This window comes from Chiloscyllium plagiosum, unplaced genomic scaffold (assembly GCF_037043375.1).
Source record: "Chiloscyllium plagiosum isolate Xiang-an unplaced genomic scaffold, Cpla_swu_hap1 HiC_scaffold_13, whole genome shotgun sequence".
NCBI classification, from domain to species: Eukaryota; Metazoa; Chordata; class Chondrichthyes; order Orectolobiformes; family Hemiscylliidae; genus Chiloscyllium; species Chiloscyllium plagiosum.
This window is the reverse complement of record NW_028270151.1, coordinates 29754016-29775586: the sequence shown is the minus strand read 5'-3', so window position 1 is coordinate 29775586 and position 21571 is coordinate 29754016. Positions and strand designations below refer to the sequence as shown.

General features: G+C 43.1%; 1 protein-coding gene across 3 annotated transcripts in view; it reads right to left on the bottom strand.

The window, feature by feature from the left end:
- Nucleotides 1–20928, bottom strand: part of lrrc34 (leucine rich repeat containing 34) — a 50009-nt gene extending 29081 nt beyond the window's left edge. The window contains exons 1-3 of one of the 3 annotated variants that reach the window (XM_087993441.1): nt 19898–20928; nt 19230–19351; nt 11963–12087 (exon numbers count right to left, since the gene is read on the bottom strand). In XM_087993441.1, coding sequence (XP_087849567.1) covers nt 11963–12087; nt 19230–19351; nt 19898–19924 — 274 coding nt within the window. In that variant the 5' untranslated portion in view covers nt 19925–20928. Of the gene's footprint in view, nt 1–3766; nt 4246–11962; nt 12088–19229; nt 19352–19897 lie in introns of those variants that run through there. The other 2 variants (XM_087993440.1, XM_087993442.1) reach the window with 2 other exon arrangements.
- Between the last annotated feature and the right edge of the window lie 643 nt (nt 20929–21571).

Below are 21571 nucleotides of genomic sequence, written 5' to 3'. Positions count from 1 at the left end.
CTGGATGAGAGTGGTGCTGGAAAAGCACAGCGGTTCAGGCAGCATCCGCCTCGGATGCCACCTGAACTACTGTGCTTTTCCAGCACCACTCTAATCCAGAATCTGGTTTCCAGCATCTGCAGTCATTGTTTTTACCCTGTTTAAAACTCTTCCTCACTTATGCACACTCCCCACTACACATAATATAGAGAAATACACAGGGTAAAAACAATGACTGCAGATGCTGGAAACCAGATTCTGGATTAGTGGTGCTGGAAGAGCACAGCAGTTCAGGCAGCATCCAAGGAGCAGTAAAATCGACGTTTCGGGCAAAAGCCCTTCATCAGGAATACAGGCAGAGAGCCTGAAGGGCGGAGGGATAAGTGAGAGGAGGGTGGGGGTGGGGAGAAAGTAGCATAGAGTACAATAGGTGAGTGGGGGAGGGGATGAAGGTGATAGGTCGGGGGGGGAGGGTGGAGTGGATAGGTGGAAAAGAAGATAGGCAGGTAGGATAAGTCATGGGGACAGTGCTGAGCTGGAAGTTTGGAACGGGGGTGAGGTGGGGGAAGGGGAAATGAGGAAACTGTTGACGTCCACATTGATGCCCTGGGGTTGAAGTGTTCCGAGGCGGAAAATGAGGCGTTCTTCCTCCAGGCGTCTGGTGGTGAGGGAGTGATGGTGAAGGAGGCCCTGGATCTCCATGTCCTCGGCAGAGTGGGAGGGGGAGTTGAAATGTTGGCCAAGGATGGTGTGGTTGATTGGTGCGGGTGTCCCGGAGATGTTCCCTAAAGCGCTCTGCTAGGAGGCGCCCAGTCTCCCCAATGTAGAGGAGACCGCATCGGGAGCAACGGGTAGAATAAATGATATTGGTGAATGTGCAGGTAAAACGTCGATGGATGTGTAAGGCTTCTTTAGGGCGTTGGATGGAGGTGAGGGAGGAGGTGTGGGCACAGGTTTTGCAATTCCTGCGGTGGCAGGGAAAGGTGACAGGATGGGAGGGTGGGTTGTAAGGGGGGTGTGGACCTGACCAGGTAGTCACTAAGGGAACGGTCTTTGAGGAAGGTGGAAAGGGGTGGGGAGGGAAATATATCCCTGGTGGTGGGGTCTGTTTGGAGGTGGCCGAAATGTCGACGGATTATTTGGTTTATGCTAAGCTTGGTAGGGTGGAAGGTGAGCACCAGGGGTGTTCTGTCCTTGTTACGGTTGGAGGGGTGGGGTCTGAGGGTGGAGGTGCGAGATGTGGACGAGATGCGTTAGAGGGCATCTTTAACCACGTGGGAAGGGAAATTGCGGTCTCTAAAGAAGGAGGCCATCTGGTGTGTTCTGTGGTGGAACTGGTCCTCCTGGGAGCAGATACGGCGGAGGCGGAGGAATTGGGAATAGGGGATGGCATTTTTGCAGGAGGTAGGGTGGGAAGAGGTGTAGCTGTGGGAGTCGCTGGGTTTGTAAAAAATGTCGGTGTCAAGTCGGTCATCATTAATGGAGATGGAGAGGTCCAGGAAGGGGAGGGAGGTGTCAGAGATGGTCCAGGTAAATTTAAGGTCAGGGTGGAACGTGTTGGTGAAGTTGATGAATTGCTCAACCTCCTCGCGGGAGCACGAGATGGTGCCAATGCAGTCATCAATGTAGCGGAGGAAGATCTGGGGAGTGGTGCCGGTGTAATTACGGAAGATCAACTGTTCTACGTAGCCAACAAAGAGACAGGCATAGCTGGGGCCCATACAAGTGCTCATGGTCTGGAGGAAGTGGGAAGATTCGAAGGAGAAATTGTTAAGGGTAAGGACCAGTTTGGCCAAACGAATGAGAGTGTCGGTGGAAGGGTACTGTTGGGGACGTCAGGAGAGGAAGAAACGGAGGGCTTGGAGGCCCTGGTCATGGCGGATGGAGGTGTAGAGGGATTGGATATCCATGGTGAAGATGAGGCGTTGGGGGCCGGGGAAATGGAAGTCTTGGAGGAGATGGAGGGCGTGGGTGGTATCTCGAACGTATATGGGGGTGCAGTGGTAGTCTGGCGCACTGACCTCTACACCACTGAAGCCAAACGTCAACTCGAGGATACCTCTTCCTACTGCCCCCTCGACCATGACCCCACCCCCCCATCACCAAACCATCATCTCCCAGACCATACAGAACCTCATCACCTCAGGAGATTTACCACCCACAGCTTCCAACTTAATAGTCCAGGAACTCCACACTGCCCGGCTCTACCTCCTTCCCAAGATCCACAAGCCTGACCACCCTGGCCGACCCATTGTCTCAGCATGCTCCTGCCCCACTGAACTCATTTCTACCTATCTCGACACTGTCCTATCCCCCCTAGTCCAGGAACTCCCCACATACATTCAAGACACCACCCACGCCCTCCACCTCCTTCAAGACTTCCATTTCCATTCTCGAAGACATGGAGTTCCTGGGCCTCCTTCACCGCCGCTCCCTCACCACCAGACACCTGGAGGAAAAACGCCTCATCTTCCGCCTCGGAACACTTCAACCCCAGGGTGCATTAGTTAAGGGAAGGTGCATTAGTTAAGGGAAGTCTAGAGTAATTGATGTCGGGAAATGGGTCTGGATGGGATACTCTTTGGAGGGTCGGTGTGGATTTGTTGGACCAAATGACCTGTTTGCACACTGTAGGGATTCTAATTCTAATTCAAAAGGTAGGGGAATGGGTCTAGGTGGGTTACTCTTCGGAGGGTCAGTGTGGAGTTGTTGGGTGACCTGTTTCCACACTGTAGGGATTCTATGAATCAGATACTGAATATATTTACAAGAGTCTTGCAGCACCTTTTTAACACAACATGAAAAAGAAAAGAAACTATGAGCTCTGTTATACGGAAAAAATAAAAATAAAAACTAGCCCTTTCATTGCAGACATCAGAAATAGGTAAAGACCATCTTCAATAAGAGATTGAGAAAATCTGAGATTGATAGGTTTTTGTTAAGCAAAAGTATTAAAGGACATGGGCCAAAGGCAGGTAGATGGAGTTAGGTCTCAGATCAGCCATGATCTCATTAAATGGCAAAACAGGCTTGAGGTGATGAAAGGCCTACTCCTGATCCTATGTTCCTAAAATAATCTTACCATCACCTCTTGATATTCCATGGCATATAGCATAGAAACAGACCGTTTGATCCAATTTCTCCATGCTGATCAGATATCCTAAATAAGTCTATTCTCTTTGCCAGTATTTGGCCTATATCCCGCTAAACTCTTCCTATTCATATAACCATCCAGATGCCTTTTAAATGTTATAATTGTATCAGCCTCCACCAGTTCCTCTGGGAGTACTTTCCATACACGCACCACTCTCTACGTGAAAAAGTTGTCCCTGAGGTTCTTTTTAAATCTTTCGCTCTCACCTTAAACCTATGCCCTCTAATTTTGGACTCCCCCACTCAAGGAAAATACCTTGTCTAGTTATCCTATCCATGCTCCTCATGATTTTATAAACCTCTATAAGGTCACTCCTCAGACTTTGATGCTCCAGGGAAACTAGTCCTAGCCTATTCAGCCTCTCCCTGTAGCTCAAAACCTCCAAGCCTGGCAACATTCTTGTCAATCTTTTCTTAATCCTTTCAGGTTTCACAACTTCCTTCTTATAGCAGGGAGACCACTAATAACTATCATTGATGAGAACTGAACTGGGATATCCATATAAATACTATGGCTACAACTGCAGATTAAAGCAAAGAATACCTCAGTGAGTAACCCATTTCCTGACTCCCTAAACCTGTCCACCATCTCCAAGGCACAAGTTAGGAGTGTAATAGAATACTCACTACTTACCTGGATGAGCGCAGCTCCAATGACACTCAAGAAGCTTCACACCATTCAGGACAAAGCATAGCATTTGTTTGGTATCAAATCCACAAACATTCACTCCTTCCATCGCCAATGCTTGGTAGCAGCAGTCTGTACTGTTATGGACCAGGCCAGACCCCTCAAAACATTTCAAGAAGATAGCCCAGACACTATCTTTGCTATTTGATTTAAGCAAGTGTACAGTAGATATTCCAGGAGAGATTCAGCTGGTCAATCCACTTCATTTTAAGCAAAACAGAATTTCTTTACAATATTACTGAATGAAATATAAAGAACAGAAAACAGAATGCTGAATAACCTATCCAAAAACCCAATAGACTATCCCCACGTAATGATGCTGTTCCAAACTACTTGCAACAATCCCCATAAACAACCCTTGGCACAAAAGGAAAAATCAAACAGGTTCTTACAGGAGAGACGTCAGAGAGAGAGAAGGTCCAGCAGCCTTTCTTCACACACACACACACACACACACACACAGCTGCATGAAAATCAAACCAGAAAGTAGCTGAGCTGGGAGAACTGGCCACTCCTCTTTTATTATACAAGCTTTCAGGCTGTCAAATTCCTTCTGACAGTCTGCTGTCTACAGAAAATTCTTGCCTTTCTCTAACAATTCAGTGAAAGAGCAGCCACACTGCTAAAGTTTGCTGCAAATTTTCAAAAAAATCCACTCATCTCATCCCAGGAACCACTGTACTGCTCTTTTTGTTGATGGTATGGCAAACTCCCCAAGTACCTTTGTTTTTGCATCCCATGGGGCCATTTGTCTATTCCCAATAACATGGCCCAGGAAGGTGACTTGGGCTTTGGCAAATTCACTTTTAGCCAGGTTTTTCACCAGGCCTGTGTTCCGAAGTCAATCGAACAGTCTGATAAATGTTGTAAATGTTTCTTTCATACGTGACTAAAAATCACCATGTCATCTATATAAATGACACAGTTGGGTAATCCAACAATGACCTTATTGGTTAGTTTCTGAAATATGGCTGATGCATTTTTCGTGCCAAATGGCATGACTTTAAAATGATGCACCCCGTTCGGCGTTACAAAAGCTGAAATTGTCTTTGCTCTTTCTGCCAGTATCCTCTGAGCAAGTCCAACTTAGAAATATAAGTTGCTTCTTCCACCTTCTTAACACAGTCTTCCAAACATGGAATCAGATATGCATCCGTCTTTGTAACTGCATTGACTTTGCGATAGTCTATACAGAACCATTGTGTACCATCTGGATTTGGCACCATTACAATGGGTGAGTTCCAGTCTCTGTAACTCACTTCAATTATGAGATCTTGGAGCATGTGTTCAATCTCCTTTTGAACCTGTGCCAACTTTAGACTGTTATGCCTGTAAGGATGTTGCTTAATTGGAACAGCATCTCCTATCTCTGTATCATGCATAATTACAGTAGTACTTGCCAGCTTACTTCCACATATCTCCCCATGTGATAGTAATAACTCTTTCAGGTCATTCTGATTTTCTTTGGGAAGGTAACTCAATAATTTATCCCAATTGTTGACAACTTCCTCATTGTCCACTTTAATTTGAGGAATGTCTAATTCAGAATTCTCTGAACTTGGTTCTTCCCTCTGTGTTGTAATTAATAATGCATTCTCCTCTTGCTTTCCTTTCCTGTCAAAATACCTTTTGAGCACATACACAGGACACACTCTGTGAGATTTCTTTCTGTCTGGAGTCCCTATCAAGCAGTTCACCTCAATTAATTTCCTTTTGACTTGATAAGGTCCACTAAACCTTGCTTTTAAAGGTTCACCTATCACTGGAAGTAATATCCCCAATAGCAAAATTGCAAATTTTTGATTTCTTGTCTGCTTCCTGCTCATTGTGTGCTGCGATACTTTTAAATGTGTCTAGCCAACTTCCCAACTCTATTTAATCATTCTCTAAAATTTGACACATAGTCTTAATATAATGGTCTCTGAATTCTGACTTATTAATTTCTCCCTAATCGATGTTAACACTCTTCTCAATTCATGCCCAAAAAATAATTCAAATGGACAAATTTGGTCGATTCATTTGGTGCATCTCTGTTTGCAAAAAGCACAAACGGAATTCCCTTATCCCAATTGTCTGGTTAGTCTTGACTATGGTGTTTAATGTCTGATGCTACCTTTCTAGCACTCCCTGCGATTCTGGATGGTAGGCAGTAGATTTGAATTGTTTTATTTCTAAGCTGTCCATAACTTCCTTGAATAGTTTTGATGTGACGTTTGACCTTTGATCTGATTATATCTCTACTGGTAGTCTGTATCTGGTGAAACATTTTTGTAATTCCTCTACAATAATTTTAGCTGTGATATTGTGTAATGGAACAGCCTCTGGAAATATAGTCAATACATCCATTATTATTAACAAATACTGATTCTCACTTTTTGTTTGAGGTAGGGGACCTATGCAATCAATGAAGACTCTTGTAAAAGATTCCTCAAATGCAGGATTAGGTATTAAAGGTGTGGGTTTTATTATTACCTGTGGTTTTTCAATCACCTTACACATATTACATGCCTGGCAAAATTCAACTACTTCCTTGTGCAGTCCAGACCAGTAAAAATATTTTTGTATTTTGGCTTGTGTTTTCCTCACTCCGAAATGACCCCCTGGAGGTAGCTCATGTGCCTCCTTTCTATACACCACTGGCAGTATGATTTGATGACTTCTGCCCATTTCTCATCTGCCTGAATATGTGATGATTAGATTACTTACAGTGTGGAAACAGGCCCTTCGGCCCAACAAGTCCACACCGACTCACCGAAGCGCAACCCACCCAGACCCATTCCCCTACATTTACCCCTGCACCTAACACTACGGGCAATTTAGCATGGCCAATTCACCTGACCTGCACATTTTTGGACTGTGGGAGGAAACCGGAGCACCCAGAGGAAACCCACGCAGACACGGGGAGAATGTGCAAACTCCACACAGTCAGTCGCCTGAGGCGGGAATTGAACCCGGGTCTCTGGCGCTGTGAGGCAACAGTGCTAACCACTGTGCCACCGTGCCACCCATTTCCGCATTAAGACATCACTTTTAATGTAACAACATTCAAGGATACATTTAGATTTCTTTTCTGTGCGTGCCTTTTGCTATGACTGCTCTAAATTGTCATCTTTCTGCTGTAACTCAGTTAATTTATCTGAGCTAAAGATGTCTGCTTTGTCATCAACTGCTCCTGCTTTGTCTCAACCATCTGATCATACAGGGTCTCTGCTAATTCCACTTTAACTTCCTTATCTATACTATTTGATGTCTCCTGTTTCAACTGGTGACATTTTGACCTCATTACCACACTGTCAGGAAAAATTTCAGGATATGTATCCTGTAATTGTTTAGTTGCTTGAGTTTCCACTGGCTTTTCAACCACAGTAAGCTGCACTCCTATCAATGAATCAGCTATGTCAATGGCAAGGACGAATTGTATTCCTGGAGCTGAGAGTTTGTCCAATACTCCTACCACAAATTCTGCACACTTTTCTGAACACTTTAATGGCATTTTACATAATTGAGAGCTTTTTGTCTTATCATGAATTCCCGTTACTGGTGATAGTCCTTCAGATGTAAATGTCTCCTCATCTTTGAGCATCACAACTGAGAGGATCCTTGTCCCTTAATATTGTAATCTCTTTACCTGCTGCTCCTGGCTTATGTGAATAAACTTTACCTTTGCGGGTATATGGTTTAAGAAGATCTGGCACTTCCTCCTTAACCAACCTCCAACCAGCTTGTACATTCTGGTGCAGCTTTCTAGCCTCCACTATGCTTTCTGTTCCCACTCCAACAAAATTCACTGGCTTATCCTGTTTACCTACATCTGGCTTCCCAGTGCTTCTCCTAACCCAGCAACACTGTGATTTCATGTGGCCAACTTTACTGCAGTGAAAACACTGGAGGTTTTCAACCTCTCTGTCCCCTTCAAGGGTTTCCTTTTTACCATGTGGTAAGTTAGCCTTATGATCTTCACCGAGATCTACCTTTCCCTTTCCACGTGAGCATTTCTCTTTTCCCTAATTTCTATCCTTTACAGATTGAAATTGATTAGGGATGCCAAACTTTGTTTTATGGACCAACTCATTTCAGCTGGTAATCTTGCTGCTGTAACTTTCCGCTCTTCCACATGAGCTCTCACTACTTCAGAAAGTGAATTTTTTAACTCCTGTCTAAGTGCCAATTTCTGAACTTCAAACGCTCTCTCTTTTTCTCTCTCTTCCTCCAAAGCCATTCATTCTTTTTCTCTTTCCTTATTTCTGTTGCCCTTTCCTTGTCTTTTGCCTCTAACTAAAGCTGCTTCATTTTAAATTGAACTTTAGCCATCTCTATACATTCCGATGGTGTTGTTATGGACTAGGCCAGATCACTCACAACATTCTTAAGCAGGCAGACCAGACTGTAACTTTGCAATTTGTTCAGTAAGTGTACAGGGAAAATTACTCGGAGTAAGTTAGCTAGGTTGACTATCAGCTTTTAAAACAGACAGAAATTTATTCACAAAATTATGGAATGAAACACAAATAACAGAATATAGAATACCTACAGAACTAGGCTTAATGATGCTGTTCTGAAAAACATGTGCAACACTCCCAATAAACAAACCCCTTAACAGTAAAAATGAAACAAAGGCTTACAGGTTGAAGTTAGAAGGGCAGATGGAGAGAGACCCTGACCTTAAATTTATCTGGACCATCTCTGACACCTCCTCCCCTTCCTGGACCTCGCCATCCCCATTAATGACGACCGACTTGACATTGACATTTTTTACAAACCCATCGACTCCCACAGCTCCCTGGATTACACCTCTTCCCACCCTACTTCTTGCAAAAATGCCATCCCGTATTCCCAATTCCTCCGTCTCCGCCGTATCTGCTCCCAGGAGGACCAGTTCCACCACAGAACACACCAGATGGCCTCCTTCTTTAGAGACCGCAATTTCCCTTCCCACGTGGTTAAAGATGCCCTCCAACGCATCTCGTCCACATCTCGCACATCCGCCCTCAGACCCCACCCCTCCAACCGTAACAAGGACAGAACGCCCCTGTGCTCACGTTCCACCCTACCAACCTTAGCATAAACCAAATCATTCGCCGACATTTCCGCCACCTCCAAACAGACCCCACCACCAGGACTATATTTCCCTCCCACCCCTTTCCACCTTCAGCAAAGACCGTTCCCTCCATGGCTACCTGGTCAGGTCCACGTCCCCCTACAACCCACCCTCCCATCCTGGCACTTTCCCCTGCCACCGCAGGAACTGTAAAACCTGCACCCACACCTCTCCCTCACCTCTATCCAAGGCCCTAAAGGAGCCTTCCACATCCATCAAAGTTTTACTTGCACATCCACTAAGATCATTTATTGTATCCTTTGCTCCCAATGCGGTCTCCTCTGCATTGGCGAGACTGGGCGCCTCCTAGCAGAGTGCTTTAGGGAACATCTCCGGGACACCAGCACCAATCAACCACACCGCCCCGTGGCCCAACATTTCAACTCCCCCTCCCACTCTGCCGAGGACATGGAGGTCCTGGGCCTCCTTCACCGCCGCTCCCTCACCACCAGACACCTGGAGGAAAAACGCCTCATCTTCCGCCTCGGAACACTTCAACCCCAGGGCATCAATGTGGACTCAACAGTTTCCACATTTTCCCTTCCCCCACCTCACCCTAGTTCCAAACTTCCAGCTCAGCACTGTCCCCATGACTTGTCCAGACTTGTCCTACCTGCCTATCTCCTTTTCCACCGATCTCCTCCACCCTCTCCTCCCTGACCTATCACCTTCATCCCCTCCCCCACTCACCCATTGTACTCTATGCTACTTTCTCCCCACCCCCACCCTCCTCTAGCTTATCTCTCCATGCTTCAGGGTCATTGCCTTTATTTCTGATGAAGGACTTTTGCCCAAAATGTCGATTTCGAAGCTCCTTGGATGCTGCCTGAACTGCTGTGCTCTTCCAGCACCACTAATCGAGAGTCTAGCGGCCTGTTTCCACACAGCTCGCTGCTGAACTGACTCACCAAAGTTCTGAACTGAATTGCACAGCTAGAGAGCTGGCCACACCCCCATGACTTATACAGGTTACTTCTAAAACATAAAAGCTCTGGCCTAAAGTCTCATCTGTTTATGTATAAACAAAAAGGCCTCCCAAAACCCTTTCATCTCTGTATCAAACCCATCCAATTCGGAGGCCGGAGCGTTTTCTGACCCCTCTGAAAAAAATCAAGGACACAGTATCCTTGACAAAAGGAACAGCTTTGAGAAAAAAAGACTGGCTTTGTGACAATGTTTCCAGCAAATTTAAATGCTAAGCTATTGCTGTAATTATCTCTTCTTCCCTCACGGAAGGAGGCAGCTGCAACTCCAACTTGTCTGCTAATTCCCTCAGCTTGGCCTTAACCACCTTTTGTAAAACCCTCAAGGTCACTTCTTCCACCCTCACAAAACTCTTGGTGACTGAAAGAGCCATTGTTATCCCAAGCACTGTTTAAACCAACTTAAATCAATACCCAGAACAAAAGACACTAACAACTACTACTTGCTGCTTTCAGGTCCATCAACTCCACTCCCAATTTGGAACTACAAAACAAATCTCGCAAATAGCCCTCAATCTGTTATGGACCAGGCCAGACTCCTCGAAACATTTCAAGAAGATGGCCCAGACCCTAACTTTGCTATTTGATTTAAGCAAGTGTATAGTGGCTATTCCTGGAGAGATTCAGCTGGTTAATCCACTTTGTTTTAAGCAAAACGGAATTTATTTACCAGATTACTGAATGAAACACACAGAACAGAAAACAGAATACCTAATAACATATCCTAACCGAAAACCCCCAGACTATTCCAACTTAATGATGCTGTTCCTAAATACTTGCAACAATCCCCATAAACATTCCTTGGCACAAAAGGAAAAATCAAACAAGTTCTTACAGGAGAGAAGTCAGAGAGACAGAGAGAGACAGAGAGAGAGAGGGTCTCGCAGCCTTTCTTCACACACACACACACACACACACCTGCATTAAAACTAGAGAATAGCTGAGCTGGAAGAACTGGCCACTCCCCTTCAATTATACAAGTTTTTTTAACTTGAAAGCCTTCTGCCTGAGGCAACTTTTGCTAGCTATCATCAAATTGGCCCTAAAATCCGACCAAACACAGGATGTTTGGAATCTTTGTCGTTTATAACCTCTCTGAAACAAACCAAGGACAACCTAACCTTACTAAAGGAGCAGCTTCATCACAGTACCATCCACAAGATGCACTGCAGACATTCACCAAAGCTCTTGTAACAGCACCTTCCAAACACATGACCACTTCCATCTCAATGGACAAGGGTAGCAGATACATGAGAACACCACCACCTGCAGGTTCCCACCAAGCTATTCACTATTATGTCTTGGAAATATATCAGCCTTCCTTCAGGGTTGTTGGATCAACATCCTGGAATTCCCTCCTTGAGAGCATCATGGACTAACTTTCAGCACATGGACTGCAGTGGTTCAAGAAGGCAGCTCATCAGCACTTTCCCAAGGGCATTAAATGCTCACCCAGCAAGCAATGCCCAGGTCCCACAAGTGAATATAAAAAGAAACCTCACACTGGTCCTTTTATTTCAAGCGCTATCCTCGTAAATATTAAAACCTCAGTGATGAGTCACTACTATCTTCACTCTAAAGCTCCTTGCTCAGACTCAGGTTGGTAGAACTACAACGATTTTCCTTTTTGGTGTAGTCACAAAATGCATTTTGCATTCATCTGCTGTCTTTCCCTAAAACACCTAAAACAAACTGCAAACTAAACTCACTATCACTTTTAACATCAGAGCAAACACACTTGAATTCCCTCACTCAGTTATCTGGCTGACCTTTTGGATTGTTCAGTTTCTCTGTGTCACTGGACTTCTCTAGCTAGGTAACAACTTTTTTTCTCTCTTTCTTTTTATTTAATTGAACTGTTCACTTCAAGGGTTTAAAATCTCATGGAAGTGCAGATAAAGAAAACAAAATCTCCAGATTCCATTTCTCAAGACCCTGCAAGCTCAGAAATGAAACCCTGAAAATGGCTGTGTCTTTTCCCTCTTAACTTACAAACTACAAAATATAAATTCAATTTAAAGTTATACTTTGATCTTAAAAATTAGACAGAACATGACTGACCTGTGATATAGGTGTTTCGATGTAGGACATGAACTAGAACTGCAATATCATCGTCTGTTAGTTTATGGTTAGGAAAAAGCCCTGTGTTTCCGTTGAGAGTCAATGTGAATCCCCCATACATTGTCCTACAGGGAAAGGGCAGACAAGTCAGTTAGTGGAATTGGGGCACTCAGGATTTGTCACACTCTCTTTGCATTCATGTTCTCCAAACTACATTGCAGGAAGCCGTGCCTAAAGCAGGGATATCAGACAGTGGTCCATTCATCAGGACCCTCACATCCACCATCTAACAATTCCAAGCAAGAAATATTTCCCTCTTGTCATTTGAGTGTTTAGGGTTCAAGTTTAGCGCACTGGGCTCGGGAAGCCGGCCACCGCTCATGCTCAGCCCCCAAAAGTAACCTAAGTAGAGACATGAAATGAGATAGAAGCTTGCTTTATCATTTGGGCTCTTCTTCTTCCCTTCAATGGAGTAGGGTAAACATTCTCTGCAAAAAATGCACAAAGTATCCAGAATAAAATCAGAATCTAAAAGCCTTAATTAGTATAGAGACTATCTACCCTCATCATGGCAGGCTTGGTCTAATGAGTGTGAAGGACCTAAACCTGTCTGTAATTGCCAGATAGGTCTTTAGTCCAACTCCATTGTTCTTTTTTAGAAAGGCTTTGTTCTGAATTAGGAAAGTACAGGACTCCTCTGGGCTGCTAGGCTTTGGGCCTCAGCTGCAGTATCCTATTGGGTACGAGAGGAAGTGTCGAAGTTCACTAATGATGTTATTACATCTGGAGATTCATTCACCGGGGCGGCACAGTGGCTCGGTGGTTAGCACCAGGGACCTGGGTTTGATTCCCACCTTGGGCGACTGTGTGCGGAGTTTGCACATTCGCCCTGTGTCTGCATGGGTTTCCACCGGGTGCTCTGGTTTCCTCCCACAATCCAAAGTTGTGCAGGCCAGGTGAATAGGCCATGCTAAATTGCCCATAATGTTAGGTGCATTAGTCAGGGGTAAATATAGGGAATGGGTCTGAGCGGAGGGTTGGTGTGGACTTGTTGGGCCGAACGGTCTGTTTCCTTACTGTAGGGAATCTAATTGTATTTTGAGATGATAGTGGATGAAGTGCCAGTACATAAATGAGAGAGAAGAGGGAGAAGGAAATTGAAAATGAATCTCTGTCTCCTCTATTTCATGTAGTTTAAAGATCTACAAATGTAGAAAGGCACAAGCATAGTGCATTCACACTTCCCTTTATTGTTTTCTTAGTCCTCCATTGCAAGATTTTAAAATGTTCCTACAGTAAGGTTAGTTCGTTAGGGTTATTGTTACCTGTAGTGATTAGACTAATTCAAGAAATATTGGACACAAAGCCAATCTGATACCAGACAGTGACCAGACGTAAAAAAGCCAGACTATCCAGAGTCATGCCCAAGTAAAAACTAAGATGGTTGTGGCTGTGGGATATCAGTTGTACCAGTCTCAGGACATCCCTACATCCCTGAGGAGTTCCACAGGGTAGTGTCCTAGGCCCAACAATATTTAGCTACTTCATCAATGACCATACTTCTATAATAAGGTCAAAAGTAGGCTCGTTCACTAATGATTGCACAATGTTCAGCAACATTCACAAATTGTGAGAAACTGAACCAGTCCATCTCCAAATGAAGCAAGACCTGGACAATGTCCGAACTTGGGCTGAGGAGTGGCAAATATCATTCACGCCACACAATAATGGGAAATTACCATCTCCAATGAGTGAGAATCTAACCATTGACTCTTTAAATTCTATGGTATCACTGTCACTTAATCTCTCACTATCAACATCCTGGGGGATACCATTGACCAGAAATGGAAATGAATTAGCCACATAAATACTGTGGCTATAAACACGCTGAACATAATCAAGTTGAAGGCAGCTCATCAATATCTTCTCAAGGTCAATTAGGGATGGACAACAAATATTGGTCAAGCCAGTAACGCCTAAATCCAGTAAATGAATAAAAAAGCACATTAAAAACCTTAATAGCTTTTGATTTTTTTTTGTCCTGACACTGACATGTTAGTTTATTGCCTATAGGGACTCCTAACTCTCTTTGTACTTCCAGTAATTTGATTAAATATGTACATTGGTCTAAAATAAATGCAAAATGCTGTGGATACTGGAAATCTGACACAAATGCAAAGAATGTCAGAGGTGCTCAGCAAGTCTGATAGCATCTGTGCAGGGAGAAACAGAGTTAAAGTTTCAAGTCTGATTTGACTCTTCAAAACTGTAAACTGATGCATTCATTTTTGGTTGAAAATGGATAACCGCATACTCAATAAATCATTCACTCAAAAACATTGCTGTCTCTCTGTAATTTTATACTGTCACCTGTAGTAATTGTAATGCAATCAGCCAGCTGGACTTCATTGAATATGAGTTTCCTGATTGGGGCTGTTAATCTGGTCCGATCAAGGAGACCTGGCTGACATTAAAGGATGAAAGTCAGGGCTATTGGGTCCCTTGATTGACTGACTCGGTGAGACACGGTGTTATTGTCAACAACTATGCATTTGTAAATAAAGGGTGATTGGTGATGGAATGCTGGCCTCTGAAGAGTTATTTCACCATCTACATCGTGGACACTGTCATCAACTCACAATTAGCAAAGTTGAATGTATGGCTGGCTTGTGTTATCTAACTCACTATTAAATATAGTGACCCTAACGAACTAACCTTACTGTAAGAACATTTTAAAATCTTGCAATGGAGAACTAAGAAAACAATAAAGGAAAGTGTGAATGCAAAAGTAAATTAGCAAAAAAATATAAAAATGAACTGGAAACCTTATATGTATACATAAAAGAAAAAGATTAGCAAAAAATAGTTTGTCCATGACTAACAGAATTGATTAAATTTACAGTGAACTTATAAAGGAAACGCAGACAGAGTCATAGAGATGTACAGCATGGAAACAGACCCTTCGGTCCAACTCATCCATGCTGACCAGATATTCTAAATTAATCTATCCCATTTGCCAGCACTTGGCCCATATCCCTCCTAATGCTTCCTATTCATATACCCATCCAGATGCTTTTTAAAATTTGTAATGGTACCAGCTTCCATCACTTCATCTGGCAGCTGATTCCATACACGCACCACCCTTTGTGTGAAAATGTTGCCCCTTTAAAATTTTACCTCTTTCACCCTACACCTATACCCTCTAGTTCTGAACTCCTCACCGTGGGGGAAAAAACCTTGTCTATATACCCTATCCATGCCCCTTGTGATTGTCTAAACCTCTATAAGGTCACCCCTCATCCTCCGACACTCCAGGGAAATAAGGCTCAGCTTATTCAGCATCTCCTGAAAGTTTAAACCCTCCAACCTTGGCAACATCCTTGTTTTCTGAACCTTTTCAAGTTTCACAACATCCTTCCTATAGGAAGGAGACTAAAATTGGATGCAGTATTCTAAAAGTGGCCTAACCAATGTTTTGCACAGCTGCAACATGACCCCCCAACTCCTACACTTAATGCTCTGACCAATAAAAGAAAGCATATCAATATTAAAAGGATATTTCTGCCTGTTTTCAAAGAGGAAGTTATTGAAAACCTCCAATTGCTGTTGGTCACAAAGTGATGAAAGACTCTCAGTATATGCGAAAGGTCAGTTAAACCAAAGTGTTCCATTGAGTTTAGAGTTCAACAGACAGAATTTATGAGCAGATGCGAGATATTGATTTCTGGAACTTTCTAAAGTACCCAGAAAATATTCCATTGTGATAGGTGTGTTTCTTTAAGGATTACTTGTTACTGAAGGAGAGGAAGAAGAGAAGAGACAAACAGTAGAGAGCAATTCTCAAGTCTATGGCCAAACAGAAATCAAACGAATGGAGACTGTTGTTTGGCAACATATGTAGCACTTTGTTCCTTTCAAAGCTCAAGCTGTTGTCTAGCAATTATAGACCATCAAACGTTCTCTTATCTCTCTTTTAAAAGTTTTTCTCTCGAAGTCACTTAACGTTTTGTAAACTGCAGGCAATCCCCAATTGTCTTGACCATTTGACCTTGCATTGAAAAAGTCATGACAAGCCACTTGCAAAGCAAGAATTGTCCACATCTTCAAGTTTCCTGTTCTTATAACCATAGTGGTCAGGTTTCAAAATTCTACAGACTCAGAAATTGTTCCTGCAGAATGAAAAGTAGCAAGTGTACCTCCACTATAAAAGACAGGAAGGAGAGACATAAGCAGGAATGACAATCTCAATACTTAACATTAGTGTTGGGAATACATACTTATAGTTCAGGTTTGGATGCTATGGAATGTTCAAGACAGATTCTGGATTTAAAAGAGTTTTATCAAAGAGTAAAAACTATTGTGAGTGCAATTGCAAGTCTTACTCCTGAGATCTTTTTATCAGTATATTTCTTGGGAATTTATGTTAATTATTCTGCCAGTTGCTTGTATTCCATGAGCTTTAAGGATCTACTATATGTCTTCACTAACCTTTTTCTCTTTTTTGTACATAGTTGTAGAAACTTTTACCATCTGGTTTTATGCACCATGCAAGTTTGCTACTTACTTCTTCGTGGATGTTCATTGTTTTTGTCCAGCACTAACTATCTTTGAGAAAGTGAGTTGCTTTTTGAATTACTGTAACTCTTGCAGCTTGGGGCACCCATTGTGTAGATAGGGAGGAAGTTCCAGGATGTTGACACAGCAACAATGAAGGAACAACAACGTACAGTAGGTTCTGATGTAATGCGAAAGTTCTGTTCCCATGTGATCCCGTGTTATAAGAAAATTGAGTAATAGCCACGCCATTTAAACTAATGGATCGGAATTGTGTTAGAGCCAATACAGGTAAGGAAAGTTCGCTTTCGAGAAATAATGGCCTAAATTCTTCAATTGTGTTAAAGCCAATTTGCATTGAAGAAACATGCATTATAGCAGACCTGACTAGTTGTGAGTCAAGATGGGATGTGATTTGGAGGGGAATTTGATGGTGGCGGTGTTCTCATGTATCAATTGCCTTTGTCATTCTAGAAGGTAGAGGATGCAGGTTTGGAAGGTACTGTTGAAGGAGCTTTTGTGAATGTAGTGCATCATGTTCATGGTACACACTGCTTTATGTCAGTGGAAATGAATGTTTAAAGTGATGAGTGGAGTATCCTAACTGCTTGGATAGTTATGGATGGTGTCAAACTTATTGAGTATTTCAGCACACTCCTGACTTGTGCTGTGTGGATGGTGAACAAACATTCAGATGACGGGGGTGAGTTATTTGCCATGGAATTCGTAGTGTCTGACTGACTCTTGCAGCCACAAGATTTATATGGCTAGTCAAGTTCAGTTTCTAGTGAATGGTAATGCCCCAACATTTTATTTCTAAGGAATTCAGTAATGGTAATGTCGTGCAATATCAAAGAGTAATGGTTAGATTCTCCTTTGTTAATCCTTGCCTGACAATTGCGACATAATGTCATTTCTGAAAAATGAATTGTGGTTCATGTAGGCACAAATGAGTCATTTTCTAGTTGACAAAAATGCAATGAATGGGTGCCACAGGGATCAGTGATGGGACTCAGCTCTTCACAATTTATTCATGTGCTGAGGCTCTTGCTGTTTGTGGTGTATATTAATGATGTGCACTTAAATATAAAGGATATGTTTGAGAGGTTTGTGGATGACATCAAAATTGGTAGGGTGATAAATAGTGAGAGGATTGACTTAAACTGAAGATGGATATCAATGCATTGACCAACTGGACAGAGGACTGGTAAATGGAATTCAACCCAGAAGAATATGAGGTAATGCATTTGGGAATGGCCTTCAAAGCAAGGGATGAAACTATCAATTTGTATGGCTTTCTTGGTCATTTCCAGGAGCAGTTCAGAGTCAACCACATTACTCAAGGCCAGACCAGATAATGACTGCAGATTTCCTTCCATAAGGAACATTAGTAAATGACATTACCAAGACAAGATATTTATTTAGCATGATTTAATTGATTGAAGTTTCTCAGTTGCCATTGTGGCACTTGAACTCACGCCTCTCAATCATTAGTCTAAACCTCTAGATTAATTGTAGAGTAGCACTACAACTCCACACTGCAGTTATATATCAAACACAGCGCACCACTGTAATATAATGGGAAGAAAGTTTTGTTTAAGCTTTCCCATTGGAACAAATCTGGATTACCATGTTCACCTTTGGGCAACGTTTTAGACAAGTCATTTTGGCTTTGGTGGGAATGCAGCACAGATTTACTTCAATGTGAACTCCAAAGATTAGATATTGAAGGAATTTGCATTCTCTCCAGTATAAAGGGATAAGAGGTGATTTGATTGACAATGTTAGGGCTTTGAAATTAATTGATAGGTCAAGGAAACAAATTTTAGAACCAAGTTCTTCATGGAGAAGTCAGAAACACCTCCCATGTAGCTCAGAAGTATGGCATTCCCACAAAAAGTAATAGTAATTTGAAATTGATGTCAATAATAACCTTGAGGATATGGAGTTCAGATTAGATTAGATTAGATTAGATACAGTGTGGAAACAGGCCCTTCGGCCCAACAAATCCACACCGACCCATTCCCCTACATTTACCCCTTCATCTAACACTACGGGCAATTTCGCATTGCCAATTCACCTAACCTGCACATTTTGGACTGTGGGATGAAACCGGAGCACCCGGAGGAAACCCACGCAGACACGGGGAGAATGTGCAAACTCCACACAGTTGCCTGAGGCGAGAATTGAACCCAGGTCTCTGACGCTGTAAGGCAGCGGTCCTATGTGTGGATAGAATGACGACACAGATCAATCATGATCTCATTGGTTACAATTTGAGGATAGTGGGACTGAATAGTCTCTTCATTTTAGATATTCCTGTAATGTACGGTTGAAAATGCAATTTGAAAAATATGTTCAGAGCTGGTTCCATAAATGATCTTAAACATGAGTTGGACACTGACTTGAGAATTAAAGAAAAACAGCTCAGAGGGCCACAAAATAAAAACTGGACATGGGTCTAAGCAAGTCTGTTACATCGATATGATGGGATGAAATTGTCTCCTGCTGCACCCACTCTATGATTTGTTCATACATATTTGTTCTGTTTGTTAACAGAACGCCCCCTCAGCTCATTTGTTTGCAATTACAATATCTGGGACTTCAATGAACCCCATTTCCCTTAATCGTTTTGTCTCATATAAGAACATTTACTACTAGCCGTAATATCATTTGCAAATTTAATATGTGAAGAAGTACTGGGCAGACTGACCCTGGTGGGAGGCGGTCAGTCTGGTGAGTCACTTCCTCAATGTATGGGTTGCGTTCTTTGTTCATGTCTGCACAGGTTTGCAAGTAAATAGCCATCAGTCTTCCTGGACTGTTCGGCCTGGTCTAAAAATATAACAAAGGTAAATTAGCCGGTCTGACACAAACCAACAGCACAGTTGATCCCACTTTGTTTCATTACTGCCGCTCCATAAGGTTCTCCTCCCTCCTCTCCTCAACTGCCTAATGCCTCTGCTTTCCTAATTCAAAGTTAAAAATCAGACAACGCCAGGTTATGGTCCAACAGGTTTATGTGGAAGTACAAGCTTTCGAACGCTGCTCCTTCGTCAGGTAGCGCTCCGAATGGTTGTAATTTTTAAAAAACTTTTAACGATAACCTGGTGTTGTGTGATTTTTAACTTTGCCCCCCCCCCCCCCCCCTTTCCAACACCGGCACCTCCACATCATTCCTAATTCAACCTCTTCCTACTTTCTAGCTCTCTAGTCTGTCTCTCACCAACGCCAATCTCTGTCGTTTTCTCTCCCTTTCATTTCGCGTTCTCCAACCTCCCCTTTCCTCCCACCGCACATCTCCCTTCCCCGTCGCTCTTTCCCCTCTATCTTAATCGACTTCCCTCCCACCCTCCATCTCTAATCCCACTCTCCATTTACCTCTTCCTGATCCAACGTGAAATCCATCTTGCATAAAACCGCGTGTTCTGTTTCTATGGTGACCGACAAACAGCAACAAGCTTCTCATTATGTCAGCACAACACAGAAAACCGCATCCACTGCCAGGGGGAGACAGAGAGAGGTGTGTAGGGACATAAATGATAGAAATAGGAGGCACACATGGGGGGTGGGGGGAAGAGAAATGGTAAAGATTGAGAAAGACAGGCACGTAGAGACCTGGAGAAAGATAAAGGTTGGGGGAAGGAGAGAGGAATGATAGAAAGGAATGATGGAGATCAGAGGCACATACAAATATAAAATGAAACAGCCAAGGTCTTTTACTTAGTGTAGGGGAGTCCAAAACGAGAGGGCATAGATTTCAAGGTGAGAGGGGGAAGATTCAAAAGTGATCTAAGAGGCAACTTTTTCATGCAGAGGGTGGTGCTTGTATGGAATAAGCTGGCAGAAGAAATGGTGGAGGTTGGTACAATAACATTTAAAAAGTATCTGGATGGGCAAATAAATATGCAGGGTTTATAGGGATTTGGATCAAATGCTGGCAAATGGGACTAGATTAATTTGAGGTATCTGGTCAGCATGCACTAGTGGACCAAAGGGCCTGTTCACATGGTGTTAAAACTCGCTGTACGCCTCAAAATAAGGGTCGATATGGCTAAAAAAAGAGTTGGAGATAGAGACAGGAAGAGGAGAGGATAATTGGGCCAGAAAGAAACATGGATCAGAACATTGCAAAGAGTTGCGGAGACAAAGGCAGCCAGAGATAAAAGGAAACAAATAGAAATACACAAAAACAAACAAAGAGAGAAAGATAAAGGAATAGAGGGCTTGGAAGGTACAGCAGGGACAATGATGGGAAACTGGGTGAGAGGGGCAGAGATGGTGATAGGCAAAGAGAAAAAGACAAATAGAATCACAGAATGTCCACACCGACCCATCCTATACCTCCTTACCCTATTCCACCTAACCCACATATTCCTGGACACCACGGGCAATATAGCCAATCCCTGAAGAAGGGCCTGTGCCCGAAACGTCGAATCTCCTGTTCCCTGGATGCTGCCTGACCTGCTGTGCTGTTCCAGCAATAAAGTTTCAACCTCAATATAGCCAATTCCTCTAACTTGCAAATCTTTGGACTGTGGGAGGAAACCCACACATAGGAAGAATGTGTAAATTCGTAGCCGGTCACCCAAGACTGGAACTCAATCTGGGCCCCTGGTACTCTGAGGCAGCAACGCTAACCACTGAGCTATTGTGCTCAGAAAAAGATCAGATTATCCAACACTGTTGGGAAAGCAAGGCAGCAAATCCTAGCCAGAAATGGAATAAGTGACAATAGTATCAATGTCTATGAATTATTCTTTAATAGTATGTATGTTGCAGGGATAGGTGTGAGCTCCAAGCCATTGCCTGTGTGTTGATCTTTTTTTAAAAATTGTGGAATATAGTTGTTCTTGCCTGTCCCTAGTTGCCCTTCAGAAGGTAGTGGTGAACTGCCTTTGTGAACCACTGCAGTCCACCTGCTGTGGGTTGACCCACAATGTAATTGGGGAAGGAATTCCAAGATTTTAACCCAACAATTGTGAAAGTACAGCAACCTATTTCCTCATTAGGGTGGTGAATGACTTGGAGGGGAACCTGAAAGTGGTGGTATTT